The sequence below is a fragment of the Eschrichtius robustus genome, chromosome 8, assembly GCF_028021215.1.
Source record: "Eschrichtius robustus isolate mEscRob2 chromosome 8, mEscRob2.pri, whole genome shotgun sequence".
In the NCBI taxonomy this organism is placed as follows: domain Eukaryota; kingdom Metazoa; phylum Chordata; class Mammalia; order Artiodactyla; family Eschrichtiidae; genus Eschrichtius; species Eschrichtius robustus.
Genome location: NC_090831.1, coordinates 9739235 through 9756014, shown reverse-complemented (window position 1 = coordinate 9756014; position 16780 = coordinate 9739235). Strand labels below are relative to the sequence as shown.

Genomic DNA, 16780 nt, shown 5'->3' with positions numbered 1-16780 from the left:
GATAATCAGATCTGTGACTTACGAGCACTGTCTGGAGGAGGGGTCTTCATGTGCAGTTGGAGGTCTTCCAGGAGACGGCGCCGTCCTTCATCAGAGGTGGCTGTGGAAGCCTCTGCCCTGCTGCCTGGCAGCTCTCCCGCAGGCCACTGGGCTTCTTGGTGACTGTCCCTCACTTCTCAGTCTCCTAGCTTCCACTCACCACATACAAATGCCATCGCCATCAAGACATATATGACCTAGTCTAGTCCAGTTCCTCATTTTCTACTTGAATTCTCTCCTTAACTATTTTTCATTTGCTTTCTGATTGACTTACCCAGTGCCTTTTCAAAGCTAAATTGCTTTGTGTCTGTGGGACCTTGAAATACATTTTTCTCTAAATTATAAATAATTGGTGCACTGGACTAATATATGCATCATATGAATTTATTCTCCTTTACCTGTGATGCCAGTAATATACTCAGCTTCTGTTTGTTGCTAAAGTTTGTGTTTCTGGCTGTAATATAGTATTTATTTTCGTACATAACAGAGGTTTTTATGATTTTGTTCTTCTTTTTTCTCTCCCCTGGGGAGTCCCTCCCCCTTTTCCTAAACTGTGGCCCCTGTATGGCTGTGCCCGTCTCTCCTCACCCCCGTAGGGTTCTACGGCTTGGACGAGTCTGACCTGGACAAGGTCTTCCACCTGCCCACGACCACGTTCATCGGCGGACAGGAGTCGGCCCTTCCGCTGCGGGAGATCATCCGACGCCTGGAGGTAAGAAAACACAAGTCGTTTCCAGAAAACTCCAGTGGACTTGCTAAAAACTTGTGTTGGCAGGAGGCCTCCAGACTAGGTTGTTTTTCTCTTGATCCTATATTTTTTTTTTAATGTAAGGGATAGGGAATTGTTTTGTTTTGTTTTTTGCTATTTTGTTGATGAAAATCCGTGTTTTTTTATTTTTACAATCAACCATAACAAAATGTAGACTTTGCTTCCGACTTTAAAAAATGTGTCCTAAAGCATTAGGTAAATAAAGGGTGTCATTCCCAAGCCAGCTTGAATAGGAACGCCTGGGGAGATTCCTGGCCCACCTACTACCAACTGAGTCAGCTCTGGTTTTGGAGCCTGGAAATGCGCATTTTTACAAATCTCCCAGAGATAGGGATACACAGCTGTGTTTGCAAGCGACTGCTCGAGCCCCAGGTTGTACTGATCCAGCATTTGAAAGGGGCAGAGAGCCATGCACGGCTCTCATTTCATCCAGTGCCAGAACCCAGGAGTTGGGCTGTTGTGGACACTTGGACCTGGACTCCAGGGGTCCCAGCCATAGCACCCCCTGTCCCCAGAGGGCCCCACGTCCAGGGCTCTTCCAAGAGAGCCTCCCATTCTGACTTGTCCCAGTTCGGAATACCCCTTCTCCTTGTTTACAGATATTTGTGTAAACTCACCCGATGATGGTGGGTTGGGTATGTTTACACGTGACATGTGCATGCACTGGGCGGCTGTGTGAGCTGACAGAACTTAAGTATGTTCTTGGTCCCGTGACATAATAATCAACTTGCAGCTCTTTGAATATTTAGAGCGAGTGCAATTCCTTGGCTTCCTAATGTCTCACTAGAGAGAGAAGCTAAGAATCGGCACTCCCTGCCCTTTTCTCCTGGGGATTGAGCCAAGAACAAGAAAAACAAAATATGATCCAGGGGCCCAGTAACTATGTGTCCAAGTTAATAGCTAAATCCATGCTGATAATAATGGAGACATACTGTTTTTGACCTAATAGTTTCCTTTGAGCCTTTAATTGTTCAGTAATGGACATACTGCCCATCAGGCGTAAGGAGCACGGGCGTGTTCTCCTGCCTCCATGGGTAAAGGAGGGAGCCCCCTCCCCCTCCCCTCCTCTTTCCTCCCCACTTCCTCCCTCCCCCTCCTCTCCCCCTTTCCCTTCCTTCTTTCTCTTCCCCTCCCCTCCCCTCTCCCCTCCCCCTGCCCTCTTCCCCACCCCTTCCTCTCCTCTCTGCTAGGCTTACAACTCAGACTTGGGTCCCAGGGAAGATGCACCCTTTTTTAAGCTGATGGAGGAAGGTTCAAGGTTCATGTTAACAGACGCTGTGGCTGGGCCATGTTTTCTCAAATGTGTTTGTGTAGAAATACACTTTCTCCTGCGGCTCAGTAGATCAGGGCACTGTCACTGTACAGCTCCGGTGGAAGTGGTGACTCGCGCTGGCTCTGAAGTCAGGGAAGGCAGGCCAGCACCCCCCAACCCTGGGCTTCTTGTGCCTCCAGTTTAAAAGTTCCCAGTTTATCACGTGAGGTGTCATCAGGGAAATATAGTTTTGGAGTTAATGAAAATACCTTGAACACCAAGGTCTTTCCCAGCTCCATTTCCTCTTTTTGTCCCTAGGCAAGATTTTCCTCCTCTCGGCTAGGATGATAGCGAGCGCGTTGTGGTCGGCCATTATTTTGAGTTCAGGCAAATGTCCCTTTGTTTCATTATCATGGAATTAACATGCAGAGGTGCCCACCCCTGCTCTGGTGTCAGATCTGGACCCACCACTGGGATCCCAGGTGCAGCCTCACCCTGCACTGTGCCAGCCAGTTTCCATGTCTGTAGTGAAAACCAAAGGGGGTCACGGACAGAACCACCAAGCAGAACTCGGCCCTCTAAGTGCTTGGTCAGCATGGCTGTTGCGAAGACGTTGAAAGGCATTTGTGGGCTCTAAAACTTATTGTCGGGAGTTCCCTGGTGGCCTAGTGGTTAGGATTCAGTGCTATCACTACCATGGCCCGGGTTTGATCCCTGCTCAGGGAACTGAGATCCCACAAGATGTGCAGCGTGGCCAAAAGAGAGATATATATATATATATATATATAAATTAATTAATTTTAACAAATTATTGTCACACCAGGGCACTGCTTTTTAAATTCCTAAAAGCAGTGGTTAAGAATCCACCTGCCAATGCAGGGGACATGGGTTCGAGCCCTGGTCCGGGAAGATCCCACATGCCGCGGAGCAACTAAGCCTGTGCTCCACAACTACTGAGCCTGCGCTCTGGAGCCCGTGAGCCACAACTGCTGAGCCCGCGTGCCGCAACTACTGAAGCCCGCGTGCCTAGAGCCCGTGCTCCACAACAAGAGAAGCCACCACAATGAGAAGCCCGCGCACCGCAACAAAGAGTAGCCCCCGCTCGCCACAACTAGATAAAGCCTGCGTGCAGCAACGAAGACCCAACGCAGCCAAATATAAATAAATAAATAAATAAATTTATTTTAAAAATAAATAAATACAAGCCTGCTAAACTTAAGTGACCACTGAGCTGTGATATCCACCGGCAGCACAGGACCTTTCTTTCTCAGGGTGCTGGGCACAGTCTGACCTTGAGGTCAGAGAACCTGTCTTCCCCAGGAGCTTCCGCGTCCCCGGGCTGGTGCTTCTGTCCTCCCGCCATGAAGGGAGCATGTCTTGGCTTAGTGGTTCTCACTGTCCCCTCCCTGCCTATTGGGCTCTGTACTCTGTGGAGGAAGTATTTCATGGCCAGGTTCGGAGTGAGAGGAGGTTGTGGGCCCAGACTTGGTGCCCCAGGTCACAGCTGGCTCTGTTGCATTTGAAAGGGAGGCCACCTGTTCCTGCCAGCCTTCTGGCTGAGTAGGCAGTCAACACACCTGGGGGGACATCCCCGTGATCATGTGTGTGTGTGTGTGTGTGTGTGTGTGTGTGTGTGTGCATGAAAAACAGATGGCGTACTGCCAGCACATCGGGGTGGAGTTCATGTTCATCAATGACCTGGAGCAGTGCCAGTGGATCCGGCAGAAATTCGAGACGCCTGGGATCCTGCAGTTCACCAACGAGGAGAAGCGGACCCTGCTGGCCCGGCTCGTGCGCTCCACCAGGTACGGGGCTGCACTGGTCCCGTCAGTGTGGTACAGCCTGTTGACAGGGGTGGGTGGGTTTGGAGTGTGGCCACAGCCCCATGCGAGCAAGGTTGGCCCTGGTGACTTGGCTTGGTTCCTGTCCAGGTTTGAGGAGTTCCTGCAGCGGAAGTGGTCATCTGAGAAGCGCTTTGGTCTCGAAGGCTGCGAGGTGCTGATTCCTGCCCTCAAGACCATCATTGACAAGTCAAGTGAGAACGGAGTGGACTATGTGATCATGGGGATGCCGCACAGGTACCTGGCCGCCCTTCATGCATCCGGAGCACGGGGTGGGGCACTAGGCAAGCGAGGAGGCTGGCTCGCCTGGAGCGCACTTGCACCCCTGCCCCGGGACAGCCATCGCCGCGGCATCCCCCTCCCTCGGTAGCCACTGTCACACTCAAGGCCATAGTGGTTTTAGACAGACATCTTGGCCTCATGCCCTTGTCGGGGTCACCACTGAGGGAGGTTAACCTAGAGGGAAGGCTGCTCGGTGACGTGGAGCGGAGACCTCAGCTTGAGGCGGCAGCGGAGGCTGAGGGTGGAGCGTTCGCCGCAGGCCGGCAGTGTTTCTCCGTTTTCTACCTTTCTTCCTCCCACCTCGTCTTGGCCCTGGGTGCCGGGCAAGCAGAGGCTGAGTGTCCCACATCAGCTCTGCTCTCAGCTCCTCTCGGGCTGCAAACCGAGGCACTGCCTGTCCATCGGGGGAGGAAGGGGCTAGAACAGCATTGCCTGCTGCCCGGAACACAGCTCAGGCCCTGCTCGCTCCTCTGTGTACCAGAGGGCGGCTGAACGTGCTTGCAAACGTCATCAGGAAGGAGCTGGAGCAGATTTTCTGTCAGTTCGACTCAAAGCTGGAGGCAGCTGATGAGGTGAGACACCTGATTTCTTTTAGAAACTAGCATAGCTCCGACCCACACCAGACCCTGGTTCCACTTGTTTCTCCGGAAGGACCTGGGCCTGGGATCTTCCATACCACTCGCAAAGGAGGTGGCCGGTGGCCGACCTTCTGGAGAAAAGAGAGATCAGAGGCCTGGCAGCCCCTGCAGTCCTCCCCGCTGGGGTTTGGGACGTGCGCCTCTGGTTGAGGGACCTTCTCCCTGTGCCCTAGGTGGAGCCATTCTGGGGAAAGGCTTTCCATCCTTCCAGGGATGGGGGTTCTGGGAGGAGAAATAACACAGGACAGGGCTGTCGTGAAGAGTAAGCATCTCCATGCCCAGGATAAAGACTGACTGTTTGTACCTTCAGGGTTCTGGAGACGTGAAGTACCACCTGGGCATGTATCACCGGCGGATCAACCGTGTGACCGACAGGAACATCACCCTGTCGCTGGTGGCGAACCCTTCCCACCTGGAGGCTGCTGATCCTGTGGTGATGGGCAAGACTAAAGCTGAGCAGTTTTACTGCGGGGACACCGAGGGAAAGAAGGTAAGGCCACGGGGGCTGACCAGGGGCGGCCCTGATGCCAGGTGGTCCAGGACCGGCTCACAGCCTCAGGCACGTCCCAGACCTCATGTTTCTGGAATTTAACAAAATATTCTGAATGGATCTTGAAAGAGTAGCCATAGTGTTAATAAATTAATCCCAGTTACAGATAATGCTTCCTTCCAAGTTGTGACCACCAGAGCTAGGTGGGGAGTAGATTGCTTTCATTGTCACCACACCTGTGGAGAAGCTAGTCTTGCACAATATCGTGGTGGACAAAGAGGGTTTGTCACTGAACAGGAGGAGAGAGTCTTAAGGAAAAGGTGTGGGTGAGACTAAAGGAGGAATTGTAAAACTGACAGATGGGAGGAGAGGTGGTCGAGTTTGTGTCAGGGTGGCACCGTTTAGAGATGGAGAACAGCTCGAGTTCCGGGGGCCCTGGTACCGGCATTTTCCAGGTGTGTGATGCTGAATGTTTAATGTTGGTTGGCCAGCCTGCTTATGTATAGAAATCCTCAGTGGATTGTAACTGTTTGTCCTTGTTTAATCTCAAAGTAGAAATCTGTCTGTAACAAACTGTACAGTTCTTACTACTTAATGATAACCTCAAAGCCAAGCAATAAGAAAAATCAAGTTTTTGTAGTGTCTGCGTGTGCATTCTGGGGCATGTTCAAAGTCAGCATCACCACCCTACTCTCAAGCATCTCTTGTTCTTCCTAGAAATAGGGTCATATGTGAGGGAGCTAACAGAACATACACAATGTGATGTAAAGCTGCAGGTTCACTGGTAAAGAACTTCCGAAGAGAGGTATATAGGTGTGGAAGGAAGTGGAATGAAAGGCAGTCAAACCCTCTCATCGATAGAGCAGGTAGTTGTCATATTTAATTAAAGAAACAGCAGGATTTAGGTAGACGGGCAGAAAAGGACATTCTCTGGAGATGAAAGGACAAAGATGGAGGTGGGGTTGTGCTGTGCGCAGAGCAGGGAGGAGCTGGGGCCGGGGGCATCCTGGCCCAGGGTTGCCCTGGAGAGGGGTCAGACTTTTTAGAGGTGGAACCAAGTATTAGTTTACTAGGTTCTATAATTTAAAACACTGTGAGTCTACTCGTACTGTGTTTGGATGGTTAGAGGGTAACGGGATCCCGGCCAGAGGTGGCGTTGGGAACAGGAAGTGGTTCCTGCACCACGAAGAGTGTGGCCCATGGGGAGGGTGTCGGGACATGAGAGTTACTTCGCTGAGCTTGGGGGCCTGGACGGTGCCTCAGAAACTCCAAGCGGGTAGAAAGTGGCTTCCTGTGCGGCCCCCGAGACCACCAGTGACACAGTGGCTGGGGACAGATAGGGAGGAAACCAGCATCAGTGACCAGTGCCTCCAGCATTTCCTCTGTCTGTGGCTGGGACCCTTGCCCAGGCATTTGGGGCCAGGGAAGGGAACAAGATTGCAGAAAACTCTGTGACATCCACATTCATAAATTACAGACAGGGCTTCCCTGGTGGCGCAGTGGTTAAGAATCTGCCTGCCAATGCAGGGGACACGGGTTCGATCCCTGGTCCGGGAAGATCCCACATGCCGCGGAGCAGCTAAGCCAGTGCGCCACAACTATTGAGCCTGCGCTCTAGAGCCCACGAGTCACAACTACTGAGCCCACATGCCACAACTACTGAAGCCCACGTGCCTAGAGCCCGTGCTCTGCAACAAGAGAAGCCACCGCAGTGGGAAGCCCGCACACCACAACGAAGAGTAGCCCCCGCCCGCTGCAGCTAGAGAAAGCCCGCGCGCAGCAACAAAGACCCAGTGCAGCCAAAAATAAATAAATAAAATAAATAAATTTAATTAATTAATTACAGACAAAAAGCCACTCCAGCATCGCTTGCTTAGAATGCTGGAAACATCCTGAAAAGGAATGAAATAACTAGGGAAAAGTGGTGGAGGGTATCTAACATGCTTCAGATGATCACAGCAATCCATCCTGTGAGGCCAGGAGAGGCTGATTAGCCCTGTGTGGTCACCAGGCACTTTTCTGAGGGAGTGCCCTGTCCATGGGAGTACCCTGCCTGGCGTGGACGGCCCATCCCTCCAGGCCCCTGCCCCCGCCCCTCTATCTGAGCCCACCCTTGCCCATGCTCAGCGGGTGGGTCCAGACCCCACTAGTCCTTCACACCTGCTCTCCTTGCTACTCTTCCCAAACCCTTAGGCAATTATCTGATTTCTGTTAAACCCAGAATCCAGGGAGCTGGAGTATTTGTTACATAACCTTCAGTGTTTCAGAAAAAAACTATGTAATTTCTATAAATGTGGCCAAGGTTGTTCTATAACCTGGTGCAAGACTGAGCCTGACCCAGCTTGGCTCAGGGCTGATGTGGCCCTTGGGGCATTCGTGTGGGAAAGCAGCTCCCTAGCGCCGCAGGTAGCCTGCCACAGATGGAGGCCCGCTCCTACCTGGGTCCAGATCGGGCCGCCAGGGTGTGTGATTTGAGCAAGCAGCGCTGCGCTGAGGGAACACGAGGGACCGAGTGCAGCCTAGCAAGGGACACAGTGCAGCTTCTCCAGAAGATCAAGAGAAACAGCGTGAGGAGAGGGGAGGCTGACCCTGAGGTGCCCAACGGCAGAAGGCCGAGGTCGTACAGAGAAGGCTCTGCAGAGAAACGCGCGTCCTGGCGAGCAGGAAGAGGCGCCACGTCCCCTGGTCGTTTGGGCCCTGGCAAGGCTGCAGTCCTCTGAGGAGGTCCCTGCGCAAACCCGACACTGTGTCCACTTCCAGCTTTCCTAGACCATCCCTGTGTCCCCCAGGGCAGGACACATGGGGTTCTGCTAAAAAAAAAATCTAGATTTTTGTCCCTGAAGAGCATGTGGACCTTTCCTTCCTGGCGCTGTGGACCAGGGAGGTGACAGGAGCTGAGGAAACACAGCGAGAGGGCATCAAGGAGCAGGGGTGGCAGGGCCGTGGGGCTGTACCAAGCAAACAGGTAACGTATTGAGGACAGTGGGAACAGCATCTCGCGGTGTAGGAGGTGTTTATAAATGCGGAAGGAGGAAGGCCCAGAAAAAGAATTGGAATTGGAGGTATCGTTGTTGTACAGTGTACAGATTTAGAAATCTCTGTGTACGTGCACCTGTACATCTGGTTTTTGGCTCTGTGCGGAAAGAGCCTAGAAGTGGTGCTGTTCTAGTGGTGATGAGCACACGAGTATTAGTTTTCAGGGCCGTCCTCCACCGAAGGAACCAGGCTCCTCAGAGAAGTGTCTGATTCCAGGGCTGGGCAGGAACAGTGCAGCAGGGGGCTGAAATCTCTGTTGTGCCAGAAAGCAAGGAGGCCCCCATGAGCCATGGGGCCTGTCCAGATGGCACGGGACCCCCACGCCAAGTTTGGGACAGTGTGAGCGTCCAAATAACTACAGATACTAGTCAGTTACAGCCAGTTGAATATAACAGGAATCCGTGAGTGCATATTAATACAACTAAATAAAAGTCGAGAAGAGAAAGCTCTTATGGAATGCCAGCGCGTGAAGGTAGGAGTGACACCTGGCAGCACCCCAGAGGTGCCGCTCAGGCTGCTGGGTGGCTGGAGGTGTGGTAAGGAGCAAGATACAGACGTTCTCCTCACTGTTCTCGTTACTGAGGAGAAATGGTGAGTTTAAAGGGAGAAACAGGGACTTCCTGGCGGTCCAGTGGTTAAGACTCTGCACTTCCACTGCAGGGGGTGCAGGTTCGATCCCTGGTTGAGGAACTAGGATCCCACATGCCGCACGGCGTGACCCAAAAAAAAAAAAGGAAGAAACCGACAGCTACTGGTCCAGGTGATCCAAGTCAGCTTCATCCACGTGGGGTAGGCCAGCTCTGGCGTCCCCTGGCGTGGAATGCACCATTCCTGAGTCTGGTCACACAGGACCATCGGAGCCCAAGGCCTGTCCGTGACGTGGAGATGGGAGACACAATGGGCTGCTCCAGGTCGAGAGGCTGAAGAGGCGTGGCCCTAAGAGCACGTCCACGTGGGGTCTGGGCCAGCATTGCTTTCCTGATGAGAGGGTCCTGCGTGGTGGGTGCAGGGGCGGTGGGCACTGGCTCTGCAGCAGATGATGGCGGGGTGGCTGGTGTCAGACCTGGAGGGCACCCTCGTGGAGCACATCCTCGGGGGAAGGGGGTGCTGGGGGGCGCCTGGGGGTCTTTGTGCCTTCCTGCCATTTTCTTTCTAAGTTCGAAATTATCTCAAAATACATCGTTTTTTGAAAAGTGGATTGTGACTGAATCTCCAGTGTGCCTTGTGGACGTGGTGGTCAGGACCATGTCACATTTGGGGTCTCCTTTGCATGTCTGCAGGTCATGTCCATCCTTCTGCACGGGGATGCTGCATTTGCCGGCCAGGGCATCGTGTACGAGACCTTCCACCTGAGTGACCTGCCGTCCTACACGACTCACGGCACTGTCCACGTGGTCGTCAACAACCAGGTAACCTGGGCTCCAGGCGGGCTCTGGGGTCTTTGCAGCAGAGAAGGCTGCGGAGGCCACAGCATCAATTAGACTTTCTCCTGAGGCTTCTATGCTCACATCAGCCTTACTTAGAATGACATGTGTTCATCATTTAATACACTTGTTGTTTTCTGATTAGTAAACTTGGACAAACAGGAAACTTTCTTTAAAGTGGAGAGATTTTAATTACAGTGTTTAAGATCATGGTGTTATTTCAGAATATTTTCTTCCATACCCACAAGCATATAGATGGCCCCTCTTTTAAGAAACTGGGTTCTGTATACACAGTTTTATATCCACTTCTTATTTACCACAGTGTTTTCTCATGGCATTATATATTCTTAAAATATTAATTTTAATGGAAATATTCATTATAGGTTGTTTCATAAAATAGATATTGAAAAGGTGCCAAGGAAAGAGAAACCTATCTCTGAACTGTGTTTTAAACAGATGCCCAAACACAGAGAGTCTTTACTGCTTTTTGGGTAGGGGCTGAGATGCTAACAGGAATGGTCTTCAATCTGGACAGAGTACAGCAAAGATCATTCACAGGGATTGGAAGCCCAGGACACAGGGGGGTTTTTTTTTTTTTTTAAAGAAAAAAGTTTTTCCATGAGTAGTCTCCAGAGTCAGGTGAATTCCATCCCAGGAGTTTTTTGTTTGGTTGATTGGTTGTGTTTTTTGGTGGTTTTTTTTTTTTTTTTTTGATTATTTATTCTTTTTTTTTATTTATTTATTTATTTTTGGCTGCGTTGGGTCTTCATTGCTGTGCGCAGGCTTTCTCTAGTTGCGGCGAGCAGGGGCTGCTCTTCATTGTGGTGCACGGGCTTCTCATTGCAGTGGCTGCTCTTGTTGTGGAGCACGGGCTCTAGGCACGCAGGCTTCGGTAGTTGTGGCATGTGAGCTCACTAGTTGTGGCGCGCAGGCTCTAGAGCGCAGGCTCAGTAGTTGTGGCGCACGGGCTTAGCTGCTCCGCAGCATGTGGGATCTTCCCGGACCAGGGCTAGAACCTGTGTCCCTTGCGTTGGCAGGCGGATTCTTAACCACTGTGCCACCAGGGAAGTCCCTCTCCATTTGTTTAGATTGGGTAATTTCTGTTCCATCTTTAAGTTCACTGAGTCTTTCCTTTCTCCCTTCCGTTCTGCTATAGAGCACCTCCATTCAGGTTTGGGGTTTTTTTCCCTGATTTCCAACCCCCCGGGGGATTTTGTTTGTTTGTTTGTTTTTGTTTTTTCAACTCTAAAGTTTCCACTTGGTTCTTCTTGTATCTTCTGTGTCTTTGCTGAGTTTCTATTTTTTCATGTATTTCAGGCATGTTCATAATTTTTATTGAGGTATTTTTATGAAGTTTGCTTTGAATTTTAATGAATTTTAATTTTATGAAGTCTTTGTCAGATAATTCTAAAATCTGTGTCATCTGAGTGTTGGCTTCTAATGATTGCTTTTTCTCATCAAGCTAAAACTTTTCTGGTTGTTGGTATAACAAGTGCTTTCTTATGAAACCAGACATTTTGAGGATATGTTATGAAACTCAGAATCTAATTTAAACCTCCTGTTATAGCAGGTGTCCTCTGGACATTTCGGGTCGGGGTGGGGGGACAGTTGTTACTGCCAGGTGGGGTGGGGGGACAGTTGTTACTGCCAGGTGGGGTAGGGGTCCAGGTTCCCCACCCCAGGTCTGTTGATACCCAGGGAAGGGAGGGGACGGAGGGTGGGGCAAAGGTGCTTTGTTACTGCTTCCCAAGTGGCCTCCACTAACACCAAGGATGTAGTGGTTGCCTAATTACCAGCAGCCTAGGGGGACTACTGGGGACACCGGGCCTTTGCTGGGGCAAATGGGGGTGGCCACAATGTTTTCTGTGGGGTTGGCTGCAGCAGGGTGGTGATTGTCTAAAAATCTTCTGTACTGCTAGGCGACCTGTTCCTGGTCTTCTGGCCAGAGAGAGCCACTTTCCTTGAAACTTCTTTTTGCTATGCCTGTTGGTGTTTCTGAGTTGCCTGCTTCTCTAGCCCTAAATCTGGGCTATATGAGGCAAAAAGGTAGCCCTGGGAATGATCACAAGTCATTCCTCGGGACCTGAGGTCCCCGGCTGATCTGCTTGCTTCTGTCTACCTTCAGTGTTTGTTTTATATATATAATGCCCTGGGTTTTTAATTGTACTTATTAGCAGGAGAAGGAGGGAAAGGTACATCTCCTCCATATTCCAGAAGCGGAAGTCCCTATGAGCATTTTTTTTTAAGTGTAAATTCCATTTCTTTAGTAAATATAAGACTATCCAGTTTATCTGTTTCTTCTTGAGTGAGCTCTGGTTACTTCTGTCTTTCATGGAATTTTTTCATTTCATTTCAGTTGTGGAATTTATGAGCATAAAGTTTGCAGTGTTCTCTTATTAGGGTCTGTTGTTTTATCCCTCCTTTCATTCCGAATATTGGTAATTTGTGTGTTTTCTCTTTTTTTCTCGGTTATATAGATTTGTTGTTGGTTTCAAAGGAACAGCTTTGGTTTCATTGCGTTTTCTCTGTTGTTTTCCTGTTTTCTATTTCATTGGTTTTTGCTCTTTGTAATTTCTTTCCTTCTACTTGCTTTGGGTTTAATTTAGTCTTCTCTTTCTAGTTTCTTATTTCTTATTCATTGATTTGAAACTTTCCTTCTTGGCAATATAAACATTTAACAGTATTTGAATTTAAGAATCACATGATACAAATACAGTACAGGTAACCCTTTGGTTTGTCAAACTTCTTATGACAGAAGGTCAAGCATTTTGGTTGAACTTAAGTGAGACTGTGTCCAGAGGAGAGTCTTAGGATGGCATAGTGTCTGGAAAATTACCCTAAAAGGAAGCCATGACCATGTAGCCCAGAAAATAGAAGACTCCTAGAAGCATAAGAGCTGTTTTCAAATAAATGAATGCTTCACAAAGCAAGGAATATAATGGGCAGAGTCCACACCAATGCATAGCAATTACCAGGAAGCAGCAGATTTCAGCTGAATGAAAAGAACTTCCAACAATCAGACCTGTTCCTTTTTTTTTTGCACCGCATGAAATTTAATAGGGTGGGGAAGACACTGAAAACAGGGGACAGGGAAGAAGGTGCAGAGTCCGGGTTGGGTGAGGACCTTAGTTAGCCAAATCTGGGGCCTTCAGGCCCACCCAGCTGCATCTGCAAGTTGATGTGGTAGCCCTGAAGGCTGCAGAGTGCCCGGCCCATGTGGGAGCAGGGGTAGTGGTGTGGATGGGGGCAGCCAGGGACAGAGCTGCAGGGTTGAAGGAAACAGGGCTTCAACCAGGATAGACCATTTGGCTCTAGGGTCCCCCTCTGGCTCTCAAACCCAGCAGTTCCACTTTGTGGGGTTTTCCTACTAGTACACTCACTCCCAAACGTCTACTGAGAGATTTCTTTAAAGATATCACTTAGGGAATTCCCTGGCTGTCCAGTGGTTAGGACTCGGTGCTTTCACTGCCGGGGCCCGGGTTTGATCCCTAGTCAGGGAACTAAGATCCTGCAAGACACGCAGTGTGGCCAAAAAATATATATATATATAATATATATATTATATGTACATAATATATATGTCACTGCTGCAAAATTAATATCTTAATAAAACTGGAAGAAAAAATAAATGTACAAAACTGAAATAAATAAATAATATGGAGGGGCATTGTGGGGAAGCTATCACTGCTGCAGCAAGACTAGAAACCAAAATTTCTACCACTACGTCAGTAGGGAGCTAGTTAAATAATTTATGATATATCCATCCATGTGTTACAAGGCTTAAATGAATTAATACATATAAATTAATATACATAAAGTGCTCAGAATAGTGCCTGGCCCATAAATAAGCACTAATGTAAGTTAACTGCAACCGCCGTGTAATAAAACCATTTGAGAGAGTAGGATCTATATATACTGTTGAAATGAACTATAAGATACATTAAGTGGGGAAAAAAAGTACAGAACAGAATGTGGAGTATAGCTCCATCTCCGTGTGTGTGTGTGAGTGGGTGGGTATGCGTACACCCACCATATGTGTTTAAAGATGAAGAAGTCAGGGACTTCCTTGATGGTCCAGTGATTAAGACTCCAAGCTCCCAGTGCAGGGGGCCCGGGTTCAATCCCTGGTCAGGGAACTAGATCCCGCATGCCGCAACTAAGACCCGGCACAGCCAAATAAATAAATAAATATTTTTTAAAAATAAAATAAAAAAGATGAAGTCGGTAACAGTGGTGGATATTGGGGAGGGCAGCTGGGGGCCTGAGGTCTCAAAACTTCGAAGCAGTTCACTTTCTGTGATGTTCTAGCTGTAATGTGCATGTTATGATCACTGTCTTACCTGGTCCCTACCCTCATTTCCCTATGGCGAGACCCAGACCCAGATGGACCATGGGATTGATCAAGGTTCTCTGTAAGTGCTCATCAGAATTCTCCCTGGTACATCTTTTTTTAATGTTCTCATCAGTTTGTGACTATTTCTAATCTTTTCTTTAGTCAGTGTAATAAAGGAGTTTATGTAAAAGCAATTCATCATAAATAAATAGAGAATTCTCAGACTTCTGTAAGAACTACAGTTTTGCTAATGTTTTCTTAAATCTTTTTACTGTTTTTGATAACATCAGTCATGACATGGGGCCAGTAAGATCTGTAGCAGGAAAGGAAAGACGTGCTTTGCTGAGGCTCTTGTTTCTCTAAGGACATACGTAGGATTTCCTCTTCTGAACTTTTCTTCTAAGGAAGCCATCAGATGCTAAATGTTTTTGTATAAGAATGTTTATGGGCGGGGGGTGAGGGGGCTTCCCTGGTGGCACAGTGGTTAAGAATCTGCCTGCCAATGCAGAGGACACGGATTCAAGCCCTGGTCTGGGAAGATCCCACATGCCGCGGAGCAACTAAGCCTGTGTGCAACAACTACTGAGCCTGCGCTCTAGAGCCCGCGTGCCACAACTACCGAAGCCCGTGTGCCTAGAGCCTGTGCTCCACAGCAAGAGAAGCCACCGCAACAAAAAACCCATGTACCACAACGAAGAGCGGCCCCCACTCACCGCAACTAAAGAAAGCCGGCACGCAGCAACAAAGACCCAATGCGGCCAAAAATAAAAATAAATAAAATAAATTTAAAAAACAAAGAACAAAACAAATTATTAAAAAAAAAAGAATGTTTATTGGGCTTTCCTGGTGGCCAGTGGTTAGGAATCTGCCTGCCAATGCAGGGGACAGGGGTTTGAGCCCTGGTCAGGGAAGATCCCACACGCCGTGGAGCAGCTAAACCCATGTGCCACAACTACTGAGCCTGCGCTCTAGAGCCCACGGGCCACAACTACTGAAGCCCACGCACCAAGAGCCCGTGCTCTGCAACAAGAGAAGCCGCCGCAATGAGAAGCCCGTGCAGTGCAACAAAGAGTAGCCCCCGCTCGACGCAACTAAAGGAAGCCCGTGCACAGCAATGAAGACCCAATGCAGCCAAAAATAAATAAATAAATTTATTTTTTTAAGAAAAGATTTTTTCAGGGAAAAGTTTAAAAAAAAAAAAAGAATGTTTATCAAAACCAAAGAGTCTTTGTATAAATTTTGGCAAAGCCGTAGGAAGCAGTATTATATAATCATTAAAATATTTAATATCCTGGGGAAACGGTCACAATATGGTGAGTGGAAATGCAGGGTACTCATGCTGCTAGTAGGAGGGTGAGTGGTACAACCACTTTGGAGAGCACTTGATGGTATTTAGGTACAATGTTCTGACCCTGTGGCTTAGTTTTCCCTTCTTAGGAGTACTGCAGAGAAACTCAGTGTTTGCTGGAGAAAACCTCCATAAGAATGTGTAACAATGTATTAACCACAAGTTGGAAACAACTAAATGTCCAACAACAGGAGAATGGATAAATGAACTGTGGTATATACTATTCAGTACTTAGATTTCACTAAGCTCTACTACAGGAAGTAGAGGTACATGTTTCAACCTGGATGAACCCTGAATATAAATACTGAACAGAAAGCAAGTTGCAAAGGATTTGCACAGCATATAGAGTATGACACCATATGTAAGGTACATAGACTATATATCTCTATGGTTTAAAAGACATGGAAATACTCTTACAAAATGTCAGTGCTATGAAAAACCAAGAAAAGCAAGAAGACTTCAAGATTAAAGGGGACTAGAGAGAGGTGACAACTAACGCAGGGTGATGTGCTGGATTGGATACGGGACTAAGGCAAGAAAGACTGGACATCGTTATTACAACTGGTGGAACGTGTCTACTGAGGGTCAGACAACGGTATTCTGTAATATTAAATTGCTTGGGCCAAGAACTGCACTCTGGCTGGTAATGAAATGTCCATGTTTTAGGGAATAGGGACGTCTACTACTTACCTGCAAATGGTTTCGGAAAAATGTGTGTGTGTGCGTGCGTGTGTAATGGAAAGAGCATGAATAAGAAAAGGGGCAAGATGGCAACCGTTGGTGAATCTGAGTAAAGACTGTGTGGGAGTTCTCTGTATGCTTTCAACTTTTCCATAAGTCTGAATGATATCAAAATTTTAGTGACGAATAAGCCTAAGAAGATACTATATATTGTTTATGGATGTATGGAATACATATTGCAACACGTAGAAACTGTGTCCTCCACTTTCAGGGCCGTGCTCCCTGTGTGTGGGCCAGCTGTATCAGAAATGTATAAAAAGTCCTGAAACTGTTAAGATTTGTTCATTTTGGCTTGTCAGTTCATGGGTGATCATTATAGTATTATCATACTTTCTATATGTTTGAAGTAGTTCATAAAAATAAATTTTAGGTATTTGTTTTCTTTATTTTTTATTTTTTTGGTTGCGTCAGGTCTTAGCTGTGGCAGGCGGGATCTTTTGTTGCAGCATGTGGGCTCTTTGTTGTGGCGCGTGGCCTCCTCTCTAGTTGTGGCGTGCGGGTTTTCTCTCTCTAGTTGTGGCGCGTGGGCTCTGTAGTTTGCAGCACGCAGGCTCTCTCGCTGAGGCGCGCAAGCTCAGTAGTTGTGG

The 16780-nt window shown here is 48.3% G+C and overlaps 1 protein-coding gene across 1 annotated transcript in view; it reads left to right on the top strand.

The window, feature by feature from the left end:
• Positions 1-16780, top strand: part of OGDH (oxoglutarate dehydrogenase) — a 76653-nt gene that overhangs the window by 43910 nt on the left and 15963 nt on the right. Inside the window, exons 5-10 of the mRNA XM_068550289.1 lie at positions 636-751; positions 3711-3865; positions 3992-4138; positions 4665-4755; positions 5132-5311; positions 9628-9756. Of these exons, the coding sequence (XP_068406390.1) occupies positions 636-751; positions 3711-3865; positions 3992-4138; positions 4665-4755; positions 5132-5311; positions 9628-9756 (818 nt within the window). The remainder of the gene's footprint in view (positions 1-635; positions 752-3710; positions 3866-3991; positions 4139-4664; positions 4756-5131; positions 5312-9627; positions 9757-16780) is intronic.